Consider the following 20,269-nt stretch of genomic DNA (forward strand, 5'->3'; position numbering starts at 1 on the left):
TTATTTAGGTTTCCTTTTTTTTTTTTTGCACCCTGGGGCAAAGCAGCTGAATTGTGCAATGGTAATGTGCATCACTCAGTGTAATTGCCATGTTTAATAATTGGAATATTACTCCTGAGTATTACCTATATCAGCATGCAGCTAGGAGAAAAAAAAACAGGTTTGTAGTAACCTTGTCAAATCGTACACCCCTTCATTGCCAAAGCCGAGCAGCCAACCCTATTATTATTCACTGTGTTACACTCCTTAAAGTGGAGTTCCACCCTAAAATTATACTTACCTCCATCTTTTCGCCCCGGGTCACCTGAAAAACAAATGGATAATCGCAATTTTTTTTTTTTTTTTTTTACTTACCTCGTTTAGAAGAAAAAATACTTACCTTACCATCCACTTCCTCCTTCCTCGGCCGCGGCGTCACTTCTGCTTTGCAATGATTCCTGGGAGCTGAACGTCATCGCTCCCAGGAATCAATGCGCCTGCACCGGCCCCGACGTCAGTTCCGGTGTAGGCGCGTCATACCTTGCAAAACAGCTTCTGGGCATGCCCAGAAGCTGTGCAGGGATGACGCTGTGGCACCGGAAGTGACGGCGGGGCCGGTGCAGTGCATCATGGGACCGAAGAAGACGGAAGAGGACACAGAAGAGGATCGGGCTGGCTTCAAGCTGCCCACACCTGAGATGGCAGCGCTGGAGAATACATTTTCAAGGTAAGTATTTCTTCTTACAGGAAAGTGCAACCCGGGACAGATCAGAGGCTATCCATTGTGGAATGCACTAGCCCAGACTGTCCCGGGGGTATTTTTATTAAAAAAAAAACATTCACTGGGTGGAACTCCGCTTTAATGGGACTTTTACTTGAGATATTCACATATTCATTTACTTTTTTTTACTTAATTGATGCTTTTGGTCATTAAAGCGGAGTTCCGGCCACCAAAAAAAAAAAAACAATGAAAATCCCCCCGGGACAGTCAGGGCTAGTACATTCCACAATGAATAGCCTCTGATCTGTCCCCGGGTCGCACTTACCTTTTAGAAGAAATACTTACCTTGAAAATTTCTTCTCCAGCGCTGCCATCTCAGGTGTGGGCAGCTGAAGCCGGTGTTCTAAAATTTAGTCGGACCCGTGAAAATTCCGGACCCTCGTCACTTCCGGGGACGGCTCCGTCACCACCAGCTGCTGCGAGCCCCGGTGTGCATGCGCACAAGACATTTTCAAGGTCCGATAAAAATTCTAACACGAACAGCTGACTGAGTGGAGGAGGGGCTGAGGTGGAACGCACACACCGCTGCGGGAAAATGTTACAACACCGCCGCGCAGAGCTGACTCAGAGGAGGCGGGAAGGAAGTGAATACTCATACTAGTAATGATAAAAAATGTTTAGTATTTCTTATTTTTTTTTATCATTACTATTTAGTATGAGTATTCACTTCCTTCCCGCCTCCTCTAAGTCAGCTCTGCAACATGTTCCTGACGCAGCGGTGTTGTAACTTTATCCCGCAGAGATGTGTGCGTCCCACCTCAGCCCCTCCTCCTCTCAGCTGTTCGTAAGTCGTAGAATTTCATCGGACCTTGTGCGCATGCGCACAGGGGCTCGCATCAGCTGGGTTATGATGTAGTGTCACCGGAAGTGACGAGGGTCCGGAATTTTCATGGGTCCGACGAAATTTTAGAACACCGGCGCGATCCTCTTCTGCGTCCTCTTCCGTACTCTTCGGTCCCACGATGCACTTCGCCGGCCCCGTCGTCACTTCCGGGGCTGCAGCGTCATCCTGTAACGCTCCTGCGTTTTATGTATGATGTGGATTTACAGCTGCAGAAATATTCCACTTCAGTAGTCATGTAGAGAAACGCTGAGACACCAATCCCAACTCCCAAGACTCATCATGTGTGGATGATCTCAATTCAGCATACAAATATACACACTCAATAAGAAGTTCCTGGAGTGATCTATGTATATAGTAGTATAGAGGTGATAGGCTGAAGAGACAGGTTGAGTAGAGACGATAGGTGACAGACACTTGAGAGGAATGTTCTTGAGAATGAGATAGTAACAGGTGGAATGCAGATAGGTTAGCAATCATGTATGGTAGTAGATGATAGGATAGCAGATGACATACAGGAGAGACTAACCCAGTGCAAGAGCAGATGATAGTAGGCTCAAGAGCTAGCAATTTAGATAGTGCAGATGTAGTAACAGTCCTTAGTATGCAGAGCTAGACAGTGTAAGCTTTAGTATGAAGGTTATTGAGGTTTCCCCTGTGGGGTACTTATCACTAGTAGCAATGTAGCAGAGGAGAGGTTCGACAAGAGCGGATGATCCGGTAGCGGGATACAGGGATCAGCGCAGCGTGGTTCCGACAGCGAGGTATGCTTGCAAGCATGAGAGCTTCAAGACAGGTTAGCATCTAGGCACAAAGCAGGTTGAACGAACACATGTGAGTGAAAGCTGTTGATTTAAATAGCTGTTCAGTCCGGCGCCTCATGATGATGTCAGCACTCTTAAAGGGAAACACACCTATATGTGCTTCATCTATCTAGGTAGATGGAAAGCACCCGGAAATGATGTGATAGGAGGCACTGAGAGTGCCAGAACCTTACAGTACCCCCCCCCCCCGTAAGGCCGGCTCCGGAAGGCCTCTAAGGCTGGTTGTCGAAATAAGAATCGGAAACAGCTGGTTGCCGATGTGAGAATCGGAAAAGACTGGTTGCCGATATGAGAATCGGATAACACTGGTTGCCGATACGAGAATCGGATAATACTGGTTGCCGATACGAGAATCGGATAAGACTGGTTGCGATACGAGAATCGGATAAGACTGGTTGCCGATACGAGAATCGGATAAGACTAGTTGCCGATACGAGAATCGGATAAGACTGGTTGCCGATACGAGAATCGGATAAGACTGGTTGCCGATACGAGAATCGGATAAGACTGGTTGCCGATACGAGAATCGGATAAGACTGGTTGCCGATACGAGAATCGGATAAGACTGGTTGCCGATGCGAGAATCGGATAAGACTGGTTGCCGATGCGAGAATCGGATAAGACTGGTTGCCGATATGAAAATCGGAAAAAAAAAAAAAATGGTTGCCGATATGAGAATCGGATCAGGTTGGTAACCGATCTGAGAATCGGATCAGGTTGGTAACCGATGTGAGAATCGGATCACTTGTTGCCGATATGAGAATCGGATCAGGTTGGTAACCGATCTGAGAATCGGATCACTTGTTGCCGATATGAAAATTGGATCAGGTTGGTAACCGATGTGAGAATCGGATCACTTGTTGCCGATATGAAAATCGGATCAGGTTGGTAACCGATGTGAGAATCGAATCACTTGTTGCCGATATGAGAATCGGATCAGGTTGGTAACCGATGTGAGAATCGGATGACTTGTTGCCGATATGAAAATCGGATCAGGTTGGTAACCGATGTGAGAATCGGATCACTTGTTGCCGATATGAGAATCGGATCAGGTTGGTAACCGATCTGAGAATCGGATCACTTGTTGCCGATATGAAAATCGGATCAGGTTGGTAACCGATCTGAGAATCGGATCACTTGTTGCCGATATGAAAATCGGATCAGGTTGGTAACCGATCTGAGAATCGGATAGGACTTGTTGTTAGGGTGTCTGCTACATGAACCCCTCACTAGAATCGGACGCATAACCATCCGAAGTAATCCTAGTAGTCCTAGCAACCAATGCTTCTTCAAACATCCTCAGATCCTTCCTACATACCACCGTGCCATTAGAAGCGCGTACGCAGTCAGGTGCAAGAATCTCAATGTTTTCATTGGAAGCTAAAAATGTGCTTGCAAAAATAGGAGTATCCTCAGGAGGTGGTACAGGAGGTTTTTCAGAACGTGGTATCGAGTTCACTGGAGTTGAAGGAATATCTATTCCAATATTTGTCAAAGTCTGGGTGCCCTTTTTTGATATAGGACGGGGACAGGGCTGGCAACAGCCTTGGTAATTTCCAGGCTGTTTTTCAGGGAAGACCGTTCGGATTCGCCTGGCCTCCATTGGGAGAGCCTTAGGCCTATGGGGTCGGGTTGGGCAGGATGTAATGAAATGTCCCCCTTCTCCACAATAAAAACAAAGGCCACAGATTCTCCTGTGATCTTTTTTTTTGTAAGGACAACTTAGTATGTACGGCACCAATCTCCATAGGCTCCTCATCCATCTCTGTAGGATCAGGGTTCAAATGAGATGTGTCAGAGTGACAAGGCTGACTGTTTAAGGCAGGCTTGGACCATGACCAGGCAGGATCACCATATTCATTTGGTTTCCTTTTTTCCCTAGGTAGCCGGGGTCTGCGGTTACCTGGAGAAGGTTTAGGAGTAGATTTTTGGGAGGGGAGACACTGGGAGTGCATCGCAATTGCAAATGATTCCCAATTGTCTAGGATCAGACTTTTTTCTTGCAGTTTCTGGTATGCCCACGTTTTCATTTTGCCAGAAAGCAAATTAACGGCAGCATGCACTTTAATAAAGTCATTATGATAGGTCCTAGGCTTAAGGATAAATAGGAGCTCACAATCCATACGAAAAAAAAGAAAAGAGGAACGGGAACCATCAAACCTGTCTGGTAGAAGGACAAGAGGTTCTGGGGGTTGAGCAGCAGTAGGCCGTGTCAGTCTGGCCACCTGCTGCGTTAGAGCCTGATTGTCTTCTTTTAATTCCGTAAGTGCGTGTATTAACGCAGTTACTTGTTGTGTTAACTGTGTCACCTGAGTGGTCATTTCTGCTGAATCCATTTTATCAGGTTCGTTCAATCTGTAACGCTCCTGCGTTTTATGTATGATGTGGATTTACAGCTGCAGAAATATACCACTTCAGTAGTCATGTAGAGAAACGCTGAGACACCAATCCCAACTCCCCAAGACTCATCATGTGTGGATGATCTCAATTCAGCATACAAATATACACACTCAATAAGAAGTTCCTGGAGTGATCTATGTATATAGTAGTATAGAGGTGATAGGCTGAAGAGACAGGTTGAGTAGAGACGATAGGTGACAGACACTTGAGAGGAATGTTCTTGAGAATGAGATAGTAACAGGTGGAATGCAGATAGGTTAGCAATCATGTATGGTAGTAGATGATAGGATAGCAGATGACATACAGGAGAGACTAACCCAGTGCAAGAGCAGATGATAGTAGGCTCAAGAGCTAGCAATCTAGATAGTGCAGATGTAGTAACAGTCCTTAGTATGCAGAGCTAGACAGTGTAAGCTTTAGTATGAAGGTTATTGAGGTTTCCCCTGTGGGGTACTTATCACTAGTAGCAATGTAGCAGAGGAGAGGTTCGACAAGAGCGGATGATCCGGTAGCGGGATACAGGGATCAGCGCAGCGTGGTTCCGACAGCGAGGTATGCTTGCAAGCATAAGAGCTTCAAGACAGGTTAGCATCAAGGCACAAAGCAGGTTGAACGAACACATGTGAGTGAAAGCTGTTGATTTAAATAGCTGTTCAGTCCGGCGCCTCATGATGATGTCAGCACTCTTAAAGGGAAACACACCTATATGTGCTTCATCTATCTAGGTAGATGGAAAGCACCCGGAAATGATGTGATAGGAGGCACTGAGAGTGCCAGAACCTTACACATCCCTGCACAGCTTCTGGGCATGCCCAGAAGCTGTTTAGCAAGGTATGACGCACCGGAACTGACGTCGGGGCCGGTGCAGGCGCATTGATTCCTGGGAGCGATGACGTTCAGCTCCCAGGAATCATTGCAAAGCGGAAATGACGGCGCGGGGCGGCCGCCAAGGAAGGAAGTGGAAGACAGGTGAGTATATTTTTCTGCAATTACAAGGTAAGTAAAAAAAAAAAAAAATCGTAATTATCCATTTCCTTTTCAGGTGACCTACAAGAAAGTGGATGGCCCAAAATCGACATAGTCGATTTTGGGGCCGGAACTCCGCTTTAATGTGTATCTAGATACTCATCATTTTTTGCATGATTTTTTTTCTCCATCTATATTTATTGCATAGTAATTTATCAATGATTATTATTTAATGCATCCTTTTCCAATATCCTAGCACTTTATTTTTTTATTTTTTGTAAAATTATTTTTAAAGTTTTGAACAAGAAAGTACATACAGAACAATACAAGCAAAAACACATCAAAACAGAGAAAAACCCCCAAACAGGCACCCCCGAACATGAGGTAACCATATACAAAATAATAATAAACCCCCGCCCCCCAACCCAGTCTCAACTCCCCCCATCTACCCCCCCCCCCCCCCCACCCAGGCAACTCAAACCCAAGTAGGCCGGATGCTTAGGGCTCGGGACGCCTGAACCCAGTTATACCCAGCATCCAGTAGCCCGACCCCCAGTTCACATAGAGGATCGTCACTCAACTAGGTGGACAGCATCAAGGCAACAGAGCCAGCCAGCGGCTGAAGAACAGTACAGAAATAAACATGGAGAGTACAATGGTAGTCAGAATACAATCACCCCACCGTATCAGAAGATTCCACCCACGCCCTCCACACCTTCTCAAATTTTTTAGGGCACCCTCTGGACAGATAGGCAGCTTTATATACAGGCAGGACAGCATTTACCAACCCCTTCCAAAATAACAGGGAAGGGGGGGAGGACACCTTCTTCCAATGCAACAATATGGCCTTTTTGGCGTAAAACAACAGGATAGTCAGTAGGGTCCTATATGCCACAGAGGGAACCACCTCCTCCACCCTAGCACTTTATTTTTAGCATTGTACAGGCATACCCCGTTTTACGTACACTCACTTTACGTACACTCACGAGTACAGACACAGCTTGGTCAACTTGGCATGGCACTACTCCCAGTTTTTAACATTGGCGTCTATAGGAAATCTTGGTCAGCTTGACATGGCACTGCTCCCTGTGTAACATATGCATCTATGGGAAATCTTAGCCAGCTTGACATGGTACTGCTCCCAAACCATAAGTGACAGGGACACCAAACTTAGGGAGCACCAAGAGGGGACCCAGGACTACAACATATCCAATTTTGTTGCTGACCAGCTTGCCTAGGTAATCTACCATGTCATAGCCTGGGCCCACTTAAGCCCAGGAGGATTTGGCTGCTCAAAGACCAGGGCCTATTTTGCGATTCGGCACTGCGTGACTTTAACGGACAATTGCGCAGTCGTGCGATGCTATACCCAAACAAAATTGACGTCCTTTTTTTCCCACAAACAGAGCTTTCTTTTGGTGGTATTTGATCACCTGTGTGATTTTTATTTTTTGCGCTATAAACAAAAAAAGAGCGTCAATTTTAAAAAAATAACAATATTTTTCACATTTTTTTTATATGAAATTCCAAAAAAAAAAAAATGTAAAAATCAAAATTTTTTAACATTTTAGGCCAATTTGTTTTCTGCTACATATTTTTGGTAAAAAAAAATAAAAAAAATTGCAATAAGCGTATTTTGATTGGTTTGCGCAAAAGTTATTGCGTTTACTAACTAAGGAAAAGATTTATGTCATTTCTATTTTTTTTTTTTTAACGAGTAATGGCGGCGATCTGCGTTTTTTTTTTTTGCGGGACTGCGACATTGCGGTGGACAGATCGGACACCTAACTGACATTTTTGACACTTTTGGGGGTACCAGTGACATTACTGCAGTAATCAGTGCTATACATATGCACTGTTACTGTAAAAATTACACTGGCAGGGAAGGGGTTAACTTTATTAGTGATCAAGGGGTTAAGTGTGTCCCTAGGGGCGTGCTTCTGTCAAGGGGCGTGGCTTTTGATGTAACCATAGAGACATACGATACTACATAGCAGGATCGTATGATCTCTGCAGTTACACCAGGGAGAATGACTGGCGGCTTTGATTACATCAGCCGCCTGCCTTTCTCCCTCTCCAGCAGGAGATCGTGAGTGGCCGGCGGACATCGAAGCCGCCGGTGACTCGCGCAGGGATCCCAGTGAATGAGCGGGGGCAGGAGCTTGCCCGCTATTGGCTACCAGTACGTCACTTTGCCCAGGGGGGGCTGACCACCGCAGTATATGTACTTGCGGCGGTCGGCAAGTGGTTAACGTGCTCCCCAAGTTTGGTGTCCCTGTCATTTATGGTTCGGAAGCAGTGCCATGTCAAGCTGACCAACATTTCCTATAGAGGTTGTGTATTTACATGCATTGAGAAGTGAAAAAAGGTATTGCTTCACTTTAAGTACATTTTCATTTTACATACATGCTCTGGTTCCATTGTGTACCTAAAAGTGGGGTATGCCTGTACTTATTTGGGACATTTTGGTTCATCATTGTTGTCACTATTTCATTTATTTGCATGAAATTTACAATCAATTTTATAGATCTATTTGAACATACTCTTTTTTTTCACTCAGAGTGATCAATTTATTAATTGGTCACCCTTTTTTTGATCACTTAGGCTAAGTTCACATGTAGGCGTTTTGGGGCGTTTTTCTGCTCTAGGATCAGCTCAAAAAGCGCCTAACAAGACAAATCCTATTCATTTCAAAGGCCCCTGTTCACATCTGAGCATTTTGACGTTTAACCACTTTACCAACGGAGGATTTTGCTGTCTTACGTCCAGGCCACTTTTTGCGATTCGGCGCTGTGCGAATTTAACTGACAATTGCGCGGTCGTGCGATGCCGTACCCAAACGAAATTGACGTCCTTTTTTTCCCACAGACAGAGCTTTCTTTTGGTGGTATTTGATCACCTGTGCGATTTTTACTTTTTGTGCTATAAACAATAAAAGAGCGTTTATTTTGAAAAAATAACAATATTTTTAACATTTTTTTATATGAAATTCCCCCCCAAAAAAATGTAAAAATCTAATTTTTTAAAATTTTTGCCCAATTTGTTTTCTGCTACCTATGTTTGGTAAAAAAAATCACAATAAGTGTATTTTGATTGGTTTGCGCAAAAGTTATTGCGTTTACTAACTAAGGGAAAGATTTCTGTCATTTTTGGTGTTTTTTTTTTTTTTTAACGAGTAATGGCGGCGATCTGCGATTTTTTTTGCGGGACTGCGACATTGCGGCGGACAGATCGGACCCTTGACTGACATTTTTGAGGGTACCAGTGACATTGCTACAGTAATCAGTGCTATAAATATGCACTGTTACTGTAATAATGACACTGGCAGGGAAGGGGTTAACTTTATTGGAGAGGGAGGGGTTAATGTATGCCTGGTGTTTACTGACGTGTGTGGGGGGGAAGTGACTGAGTGACACAGGGACAGATCGGATGTCCAGCTATGCTGAATCCTGCAATCTGACCCTGCCTGTCACTTAGGAGATCCGCCCGCTCTGTTTACACAAGCGGGCGGATCTCCACACTCGATTCCCCGGCGATCGGGGAAGAGCAGCGGTGATCACCGCCACTCCTCCCCTGGCCCGACTCCCGCTGCGACTGAAAACAGCGGGAGCGAGCCTCCGGCGGCGCTCGAGCGCCGCCTACAAGGGGAGGAGTCCAGCGTCGTATGTCTACGTCGCTGGACGGAATCGAGCCACTTTGCCGCAGTACAGTCCCAGTGACTGGTCGGCAAGTGGTTAAAGCAAAATGCCCAACGCTCAAAAAAGTACATGAGCTTCTTTTTGGGCAGATATCAGGCGTTTTTATTTTTTTCCATTGGTCACTAGTCAACCTAAAAACGCCTGTAAAACGCCTGAAAAAACGCCCATAAATACGCCTGTAAATAGCAATGCCAGGATGTGAACGTAGCCTTGGCGCAGCTTGTTTTATTATTATACCCTCCTCATGTTAAACTGTCATTTATTTCAGGGATACTTGCCTCGGCTTCTTTCTTAGGTGCAGGATTATTAACGCCATCCAGTTTATTCTTTAACTCTGGAAAGAATAAAATAATAGCTATGAAATTATAGAGGATGACACATCCAAAAAACATTTGATCACAAACAGGCTAAACAAACAATGCGGACAGTTCTTAAATTAACGTAAACATTTATGAAATACTTAACCACTTCAGCTCCGGAAGATTTTCCCCCCTTCATGACCAGGCCATTTTTTTGCTCTTCAGCACTGCGCTACTCTAACCACTCTACTCTAACTTGCTTACTGGGCACTTACACCCCCTTCCTGCCCAGGCTAATTGTCAGCTTTCAGCTCTGTCACTCTTTGAAGGACAGTTGCGCGGTCATGCTACACTGTACCCATACGAAATTTTTATCATTTTTTTCACACAAATAGAGCTTTCTTTCTGTGGTATTTTATCACTGCTGGGTTTTTTTTTTTGCTAAACAAACAAAAAAAGCCCAAAAAAAAAAAAAAAAGTTTGCTATAAAATTTTGTAAACAGGTAATTTTTCCTTTACAGATGTGCGCTGATGAGGCTGCACTGATGGCCACTGGTAGGTGACACTGATAGGCAGCACTGATAATGAGGCACTGATTGGCAACATTGATTGGGCACTGGTAGGTGCTACAGGTGGGCATTAATAGGTGGTACTGGTGGACACTGGTAGGCACTGCTTAGCAGTACTCAAATGCACTGGCAGGTGGCACTGGTGGGAACTGCTTAGCAGCAGTGGATGCCCATGTGTGGGACTGATGTCTCGTTTACACAAGCCAGTAATTGGCTTTTTTTTCTCCTCCCGCTTTTAGTGTGAGGGAAAAGAAAGCCGATTACCGGCTTCTGTTTACATCACGTGATCAGCTGTCATTGGCTGACAGCTGATCACATGGTAAAGGGCCGGGATCGGCCTCTTACTCTGATCTGGTCTAAAATCTTGCAAACAGGTAATTTTTCTCCTTTAAGGATGTGCGCTGATGAGGCTGCACTGGTGGGCACTGATGAGGTGGCACTGATGGGCACTTGTGGGGGACACTGATAGGTAGCACTGATGATGAGGCACTGATTGGCAGCACTGATTGGGCACTGATAGGTGGCACTAGTGGGAATGGATAGGTGGTAGTGGTGGACACTGGTAGGCACTGCTTAGCAGTACTGATATGCACTAATAGATGTCACTGGTGGGCACTGATAGATGTCACTGGTGGGCACTGATAGATGGCACTGGTGGGCACTGTTTAGGAGCAGTGGGTGTCCGTGTGCAGGACTGATGTCCCGTTTACACAAAGCGGTAATTGGCTTTTTTTTTCTCCTCATGCTGCGTAAGGGAAAAGAAAGCCGATTACCGGCTTCAGTTTACATCACGTGATCAGCTGTCATTGGCTGACAGCTGATCATGTGGTAAAGGGCTGGGATCAGCCCCTTACTCTGATCTGGGATCAGCTGATTCTCATGAACTCGCTGATCACAAAGCACGTCGCAGCACATGCATGGGAGGACATATACGGACCCCCTTCCGGCAATTTAGGCCAAAAGACGGCTACAGTGCGAGCAAAAAGAGGTTAACTGGCAATGTTGCGTTCATGCAACGCTGTACCCAAACAAAATGTTTATCATTGTTTTCACACAAAAAGTGCTTTCTTTTGGTGGTATTTGATCACCACTGATTTGTTTGTTTTTTATTATATAAACGAAAAAAATACTGAAAATTCTGAGAAAAGCAAAAACAATATTTTTTACTTTCTCATATAAAACATCCAATTAAAAAAAAATTACAAAATCGAATTTCTTCATAAATGTCGGCCAAAATGTAATCTGCTACATTCTTTGGTTAAACAAAAAAAAATCCTAATAATTATATATTGATTGGTTTACGTGAAAGTTATAGCATCTACAAACTATGATATAAATATTGGAATTTGTATTTATTTATTTTTTTGTACTAGTAATGGTGGTGATCAGTGACTTATAATGGGACTGTATGCAAAGAAGGGGGGTTGGGAATTTGGATAAAAAAATAAGTCAATGTTAAACATATTGTAAATTATCTTGAACAGTAGGTAGCATAATACAACACAGATAGTACATACATGAGTTTATGAACATTTCAATAACATGTTGCAGATCATACAGAAACGATCATAGCAGTATAGCACATTGCATTGTGTGGTGTAAGAGAATTGTCCTCCATGTCATAAAATCACTTTACAAGGGATTGTAAAGTCTCACAGTTTTTCAACTTAATGCATTTCACCAAATTCTATGCATTAAGGTGAAAAACCTCCTTTGCTGCAGCGCCCCCAGACCCCCCCCCCACCCTTTTTTCTTACCTGAGCCCGTCCGTCCCAGTGTTGTGCATGAGCCCAGCAGCTCCAGCCGCTGGCTCTCATCTCATTGGACAGATTGATAGCATCAGGAGCCATTGGCTCCTGTTGCTGTCAATCAAGTCCAGTAACATGGGGGCTGGGCCAAGTCCCTCTGTCTGCATCAACAGATGCAGACAGAGGGACTTGGCCCAGCCCCCAGATGCAGCAGCAGGACTCAGGATGCCCCCCATAGAAAGTGGCTTTCCAAACAGGCCCTAAATAAGGACATGTGCATTCCAGTGCGTTTTTGATGCGTTTTACAGCATTTCAGTACAGTCCAGTGCAGGAAAAATGCAACATGTTCAACTTTTTTTTTCTGGAACTTGATCGCCCTGGAACTGACCGTACCGGTGTGAACTATGCCATTGGAAACCATATGACCTACTATCCATGCGTTTTTGATGCAGAAAAGAAATGCATCAAAAAAAGGGTGTGAACTGGCCCTTAAGGTTAAGAAAAAAAGGGGGGGGGGAAATGCAGTGGAACGCATCAAAAACACAAATGCAGAAAAGCATCTGATACGCAACCGGATTGCGTTTCTATTGTGTGAACCGGCTCTAAGAGTGATTGGCTCACTTTTACGCCCCTGGATCACCCTGGAACTGACCGCACTGGTGTGACCTATGCCATTGGAAACCATATAACCTACTTTCAATGCGTTTTGATGCTGAAAAAAATGCAGTGGACTGCATGTGGTGTGAACTGGCCCTTACGGTTAAGAAAAAAAAAAGGGGAAAAATGCACTGGAACGCATCAAAAACGTAAATGCAGAAAAGCATCCGATACGCATCCGGACTGCGTTTCTATTGTGTGAACCGGCTCTAAGAGTGATTGGCTCACTTTTACATGAAAGCTTCAGGTATTCAGACAGCCAAATCGGTTGTGGCTGTCTGAATGCAACACTCCCTACATAAGGAGCATTGTCACTCTAGGACTGGAAGTGTTAAAACCGGAATGACCACCAGGTAAAAAAAAGACAAAGATTGAGGAAGGAAAAAAGACAAACAAAGATGCCGCTGGAACGTTTGGTAGTGGACATTATTCATTTCATGTACAGTTACACTTTGGGGTCTACTTTTCCTGGTCAAATACCTCAGCACTTGCACAGCCACTGCAAATAATCCCATTCCTTTGATCGTCAGCTCCATCCAGTGGCCATAATGTGTTTTTGTCCTGCAATTATTTTTATAAATAGACCCCATTTAAAGCGGAGTTCCACCCTAATTTTGAACTTTACACCATCAATAACATTAAAACATTCTAAAAACGAATTGGATTATTTTTTTTTTTTTTGTTTCACCGATCTTATTTTTAATTAAAATTAACTTACCTTCCTGCCACTTCCTCCTTATGCGGGCACGGATGTCATTTCATGCTTTGCATTGACTCCTGGGAGATGAGTGTCATCAATACCAGGAGTCAATGCGCCTGCACCGGTGTCCCTCGTCTCTTCCGGAGGCAGGCACAAGAACAGCTTCTGGGCGTGACCAATGACAAGGAATCTGGCTGTGGGATGACACGCCTGCGCCGGAAGTGACGAGCAGGGCATTCTGGGACTCCGAAATCCAGGAAGACACATAGAAACATAGAATGTGTCGGCAGATAAGAACCATTTGGCCCATCTAGTCTGCCCAATATATCTGAATCCTTATGAATAGTCCCTGGCCCTATCTTATATGAAGGATAGCCTTATGCCTATCCCATGCATGCTTAAACTCCTTCACTGTATTTGCAGCTACCACTTCTGCAGGAAGGTTATTCCATGCATCCACTACTCTCTCAGTAAAGTAATACTTCCTCATATTACTTTTAAACCTTTGCCCCTCTAATTTAAAACTGTGTCCTCTTGTGGTAGTTTTTCTTCTTTTGAATATGCTCTCCTCCTTTACCGAGTTGATTCCCTTTATGTATTTAAAAGTTTCTATCATATCCCCTCTGTCTCTTCTTTCTTCCAAGCTATACATGAAGACACAAAGAGAGACACTGCGGCTTCAGCTGCCCACACCACAGATGGCAGTGCTGGACAAGAAATTTACAAGGTAAGTAATTCTTCTTACAGGTACACTAAACAGGGGACAGTTCAGAGACTATCGTTGTTTAATCACATAAACGACGGCCCGCCGCAGATATACTGCGGCAGGCAGCCGCTGCTGGGCAAAGTGACGTAGGGGTACGTCACTCGCTCAGCCTCCGGCGGCGCGCGCTCGCCCCCCCACAGGCGGCTGAGCTCCCGCCCCCGCTTGTTCACTGAAATCCCCGCGCGAGTGACCGGCGGCTCCGATGTCCGCCGGTCACTCCCGATCTCCCGTTGGAGAGGGAGAAAGGCAGGCAGCTGATGTAAACACAGCCATCTGTCATTCTCCCTGATCTAACTGCAGAGATCATACAATCCTGCTATGTAGGATCCTATGTCTCTGTGGTTACATCACAAGCCACGCCCCCCCACAATTAGAATCACGCCCCTAGGGATACATTTAACTCTCTTTTAATAATAAGTGTGTCAAGGATTTTACACTATTGGCGGCTTTCTTTTTATATGGGCTGGTCTGCTGTTACATCCTGGCCACTGAGTACCTATTGTGGTTTACCTATTGGTGTCATCGGGTCCCTGAGGCTGCCTGCTTATACGCTGGGGGAGTGCATCCAGTGACCATACTGCACTATTCATCTGTGGTCTGGTAAGAGGCTTAAGTGTCCTTGGGTGTCTCGCTGGCTTAGGTGGTTTGAATACCTGAACGCTGCTGTTTTCTTTTTCAACCTGGTAAGAGGCTATACGTTGGTGGTGATTTCCCCTTCTAATTTATCACTGGGACAGTTATTCACAATATTCACATTGTGTTTAATGTCTGGTAAGCTGCCTCACAATCGGTGAAGGATACTCACACACTATGTGGTGAAATAAGATTTGAAAATAATTTATTTTTTTTTTCTGTACGGTATCACGCTATGGAATGTTTTCTTTTTTATATGGTTCAATACATTACACATCGAGTATCCATCGTATGAACTTCACGCAATCTCCTTGGCTTGTGAATCTTACCTCAGCATTTGTATCGCGCAGATTCAAATTGTCCTTCTGGTAAGCACATTTCCTAAGGGACCTTGGAGACTGTTCAAGATTTTCAACGTTTTCCACATATTTATTTATTCACGTTCACTATTGGGACATTTATTTGTTCTTTATCACTCAGCGTGACTTATTGTATTATTATTGTTTAAGGGTGTGGTCACAATTGAAGTCGCTGCTCTACATTTATTTTCACCTTCAGCGCGGTTACTACACTCCTTCTATACATTTAACCCACTGATCACCAATAAAGTTAACCCCTTCCCTGCCAGTGTCATTTTTACAGTAACAGTGCATATTTATAGCACTGATTACTGTAGTAACGTCACTGGTCCCCCCAAAAGTGTCAAAAATGTCAGTTAGGGGTCCGATCTGTCCGCCGCAATGTCGCAGTCCCGCAAAAAAAAAAAATCGGATCGCCGCCATTGCTAGTAAAAAAAAAAAAAAAAAAATGACATAAATCATTCCCGTAGTTAGTAAACGCAATAACTTTTGCGCAAACCAATCAAAATATGCTTATTGCGATTTTTTTTTACCAAACATATGTAGCAGAAAACAAATTGGCCTAAAATGTTAAAAAATTTAGATTTTTACATTTTTTGGGGGGGAATTTCATATAAAAAATGTGAAAAATATTGTTATTTTTTCAAAATTGTCGCTCTTTTTTTGTTTATAGCGCAAAAAAAAAAAAGAAAATCGCACAGATGATCAAATACCACCAAAAGAAAGCTCTGTTTGTGGGAAAAAAAGGATGTCAATTTCATTTGGGTACAGCGTGGCATGACCGCGCAATTGTCCGTTAAAATCACGCAGTGCCGAATCGCAAAATAGGGCCTGGTCTTTGAGCAGCCAAATCCTCCGGGGCTTAAGTGGTTAACATGTTGCTCCAATAAAACCTTTCAATTTTACTTTTTATATAACTGAATGATTACTTGGGCATCGTTCAAAGTCCCTTTTTTTCACCTCTTGGCCCTTGTGGTGTGTGCTATGTTTAAATGAAAGTGCTTGTGCCTGGATTTCAGCTTGCAAGAGATTCTAAAAGCTGCTTTATTTTAACCTAAAAAAAAAATTAAAAAAAAAAGTTTATACTTACCCGCTTGGTGCACTAGTATTGCATAGAGTGGCCACGAAACTTCGGCTTCTGAGATCCCCCACTGGCAATCTTGACTCCTTTTCTGGGTCTAACACCATAGCAAGCCGCATAGCACCGAAGGTGGCAGCATAACCCCTGGTACAGACTCTCTACAATGCTGTGCTACTCACGTGCCTCTCTGGCCACTGACAAAGTATAACTAAAGGGAAAAAATCTATTGTTTTTAGTCTTGGACAGGAATTAGAACCGCTGTCAGGATTTTATTGCGGTCTGTGCCCCCATTAAGGCGATTTATCCCCTCTATTCCTCCGGTTTACCATTGTCATCAAACGTGAAAAGAAAAGCCCAAATTTTGGATTGTCCCCAGAGCAGTAATTGATGGGAAATCTTCCAATGGGGACAATAGTTCTAGTGACCTGGGGGACCCCAATGGATTTCCTTAATTTTTTTTTGTAGCAAAAAAAAAAAAAATGTATAGATTTTTTTTTTAATTTTCAGCCTTTTTTCATTTGTTTAGCCAAAAAATAATAATACTGATAATAATAATCAAATACCACCAAAAGAAAGCACTATTTGTGAAAAGCAGGAATATATATATATCATTTGGGTACAGCGTTGCATAACCGCGCAATTGCCAGTTAACCACTTTCCGCCCGCCCCATAGGCAACTGAGGGCGGCAAAGTGGTTGTACTATCCTGAATGGCCGTCATATGACGTCATGCAGGATAATGTCCTGGGGGGTGCGCAGAGCGGCGATCGGTGCTGCGGTGTCACTCTGACACACCACATCTCCGATCTCGGTAAAGAGCCTACTGACATAGGCTCTTTACCATGTGACCAGCTGTGTCCAATCACGGCTGGTCACATAGTAAACAGGAAGAGCCGTTGATCGGCTTTCCTCAGTTCGTGCCTGACAGGCACGAGTAGAGGAGAGGCGATCTGCGGCTCTCTTGACAGGGGGGGGGTCTATGCTAGTAATCAGAGCATTGATTACCAGTGCAGACCCTTGGGGGGGTGCCACTAGAGCCACCAGGGATGCCCACCCATGGCCAACAGGGATGCCCAGCCATGGCCAACAGGGATGCCCAGCCATGGCCACCAGGGATTCCCAGCCATGGCCACCAGGGATGGCAATCAGGGCTCAGGGAGCCTGCCAGTGGTGCCCTCCCCATCAGTGCTGCCCATCATTGCCATCTATCAGTGCTGCCCACCAGTGCCCATCATTGCCATCTATCAGTGCCCATTATTACCCACCAGTAGTGCCCATCAGTGCCGCCTATTAGTGCCCATCAGTGCTTTTCTGTCTTTTTTATTTGTGTAGCAAAAAAGAAAAAACCTTGTGTGATCAAATACCACCAAAGGAAAGCTCTATTTGTGGGGAAAAAAATGACATAAATTTGGTTTAGGTACAGTGCTGCATGACCGCGCAATTGTCATTCAAAATGCAACAGTGCTAAAAGCTGAAAATTGGCCTGGGCAGGAAGGGGGTGTAACTGCCCTGTATGGAAGTAGCGCAGGGGTAAATAACAAAAAATGGCCTGGCCTGGTTAAACATTCCGGAGGTCAGATGATTAAGATAAGTCTTGGTGATGTAATCAAGGAGAAGCACTTCTTTCACTGCCGGCCAGGAAAATGATCTGCCATTTCTGGCGCAAAAACATAAAAAAAGAAACAGGAGACATAATCACCATTCAAATGTTCCTGCACCATCTCCACAGCTGACTTCGATTCGGAGGTCTCTGGCCATTCTGTTACTCCGGTTCTTAATCCTTCAGACAAAACCTGTCAAAATATCAGTTTTAGACGCTTCCTTAAAGAAACAAAAATACAAACTACTTTGAGACAAGCTGCTTACTAACAAAAATCAAAAGCAGAAGTTAATCCTAAATGCAGCCAAAATAAAAAACACAAATCAGCAAAAGGGACATAATGCATAGTCAGGAGGATTTGTCCCTTGTGCTGATTCCTATTCTTGTTAGTAGAAACTCTACTCCACCCTCTGATTTTTAGATTTGTAAGGCCGGCCAAACACAAAGCAAATTTCTTTCCTGCAACTGTGGAAATTCGCTCAATTCCCCCATCAACACAGACAGTGTTGATGAGGGAATTCCTCCTGCCGCGCCATAGTCTTCTCCTGACGCGGGGGGGGGGGGGCAGTGGAAACTGTCCCCACTGGGAGAAGACTGTGATTATATAAATATAGAAGACAGTAACAATAGCAGTGGCTAGCGATAATCGCAAGAGATTCCAGCAGGCTCATTGTACCCACACTGATTGATTGATCAACTTGGTACAATTCAGCCTGCCCATTAACGGTTCTAATCTCAGCCGGTTCCTGCAGATTTTTTTAAAACACAGTTTTTTATGGAGATCTTATTTAAAGTATAACTAAAGGCAAAACTTTTTTTTTTTTTTAGTCTCGGGTGGAGAGGAATTAGAAACCCTGTCAGTTTTTATTGTGGTCTGTGTCCCCATTAAGGAAATTCACCCTCTCCATTTGTCCTGTTTACCATTATTGAAGGTGAAAGTAAAAGAAATTACCCAAATTTTGGGTTGTACCCATAAAAGTAATAGAGGGGACATCTTCCAATGGGTACACCAGTCCAAGAAATTCCCTTGATGTAGAGCTGGGGTGTCAAACTCCATTTCATCGCGGGCCACATCAGCATTATGGTTGCCCTCAAAGGGCCGGTTATATCTGTAGGATTAGATGTCCAGAGCACCCCATGTCCTGGGTGGGGCAAAGACAAGCCTTTCTACAACTGCACAGGAGTGCAGGATCTGGCAAAGGAGTTCTGTCCTGTCTGCTGTCGACTACAGAGACAAGGTTGGGGCAGAGACAAGGGGGGTGCCGCAGCTGCAGGAGAGGTGCGAGGGCCACATGAAATGGCCTGGGGAGCCGCATTCGGCCCGCGGGCCTTGTGTTTGACACCTGTGATGTAGAGTGATTTCCTTTCACTTCCTGTTTGGCTATGGGACAGGAAGTGAAAGGAAATCTGACGGGTTACAACCCCCCCCCCTTACTCTACTCAAAATGAAAAAAAAAAATTGTGATTTTAGTTTTCCCATCAAATCCATTTCTCTGATGTTCATTGACGGACACAGCTCCTGATCTTCCTAACCATTGGGTTACACTGCCCCCTACAGGAATAGGACACTAGGCAGAAAAAAAGCTTCACTATAACTATGGGCAGTCCCAGGGGGTATACTCCCACTCTCAGCTATAGGTACTCAGTTTTGTTACAAGCAGTGTCAGAAGAAATCCAACTCCACAGAGGGGTGGGTGTTGAGTCCGTCAATGAACATCAGCGGATTTTAGGGTAAGGCTCCTTTCACACGGCCGCTCCGTGTGAAAGGTCCGCTGTGGGACTTTTTTTTTTTTTTTCCACGGAGCGGATGACATTTCTGTCATCCGCTCCGTGTGCCCGCATATCATCCCATCCGTTTGTGGATGATATGCGGACCTAATGTAAGTATATGGCACTGCGGATGTCAGCGGATGACACCGCTGACATCCGATTTTCCTTCCTTTCCGTTTTTTACACGGATGGAAAAATGGGGTTCTGTTCCATTCGTAAAAACGGAACAGAACTGAAAGGAGGAAAATCGGATGTCAGCGGATGGTATTCCGCTGACATCCGCAGTGCCATTCACTTACATTGATGTCCGCAAATCATCCGCAAAAAAATAGGATGATTTGCGGACACACGGAAAGCAGCGGAGCGGCCGTGTGAAAGGACCCTAAGACAAAAAACCCATTTTCTCTATCGTTCGTTAACGGACACAGCGCCTGATCTTCCCAACCATTGGGATGTCCCAAAGCAGTATTAAACATGAAGGGGTGGAAATAACAGAAAAAAATTCCCCTTAGCCCACCAGGTAACATGGAGCTCAACCAAGAACAACTGGAGCTCACCTGAAAAAAACAATACACCCTCAAAGAGGACAAGATCCTCAA

The 20,269-nt window shown here is 44.5% G+C and overlaps 1 protein-coding gene across 2 annotated transcripts in view; it reads right to left on the reverse strand.

The window, feature by feature from the left end:
- ZWILCH (zwilch kinetochore protein) overlaps positions 1-20,269 on the reverse strand; it is a 164,008-nt gene that overhangs the window by 79,762 nt on the left and 63,977 nt on the right. For both annotated transcript variants that reach the window (XM_082253012.1, XM_082253013.1), the window contains 2 exons: positions 18,000-18,093; positions 9,768-9,823 (listed from right to left, as the gene is read on the reverse strand). In XM_082253012.1, the coding sequence (XP_082109138.1) occupies positions 9,768-9,823; positions 18,000-18,093 (150 nt within the window). The remainder of the gene's footprint in view (positions 1-9,767; positions 9,824-17,999; positions 18,094-20,269) is intronic.

The sequence above is a fragment of the Pelophylax lessonae genome (assembly GCF_965119305.1).
Source record: "Pelophylax lessonae genome assembly, chromosome: 4".
In the NCBI taxonomy this organism is placed as follows: Eukaryota; Metazoa; Chordata; class Amphibia; order Anura; family Ranidae; genus Pelophylax; species Pelophylax lessonae.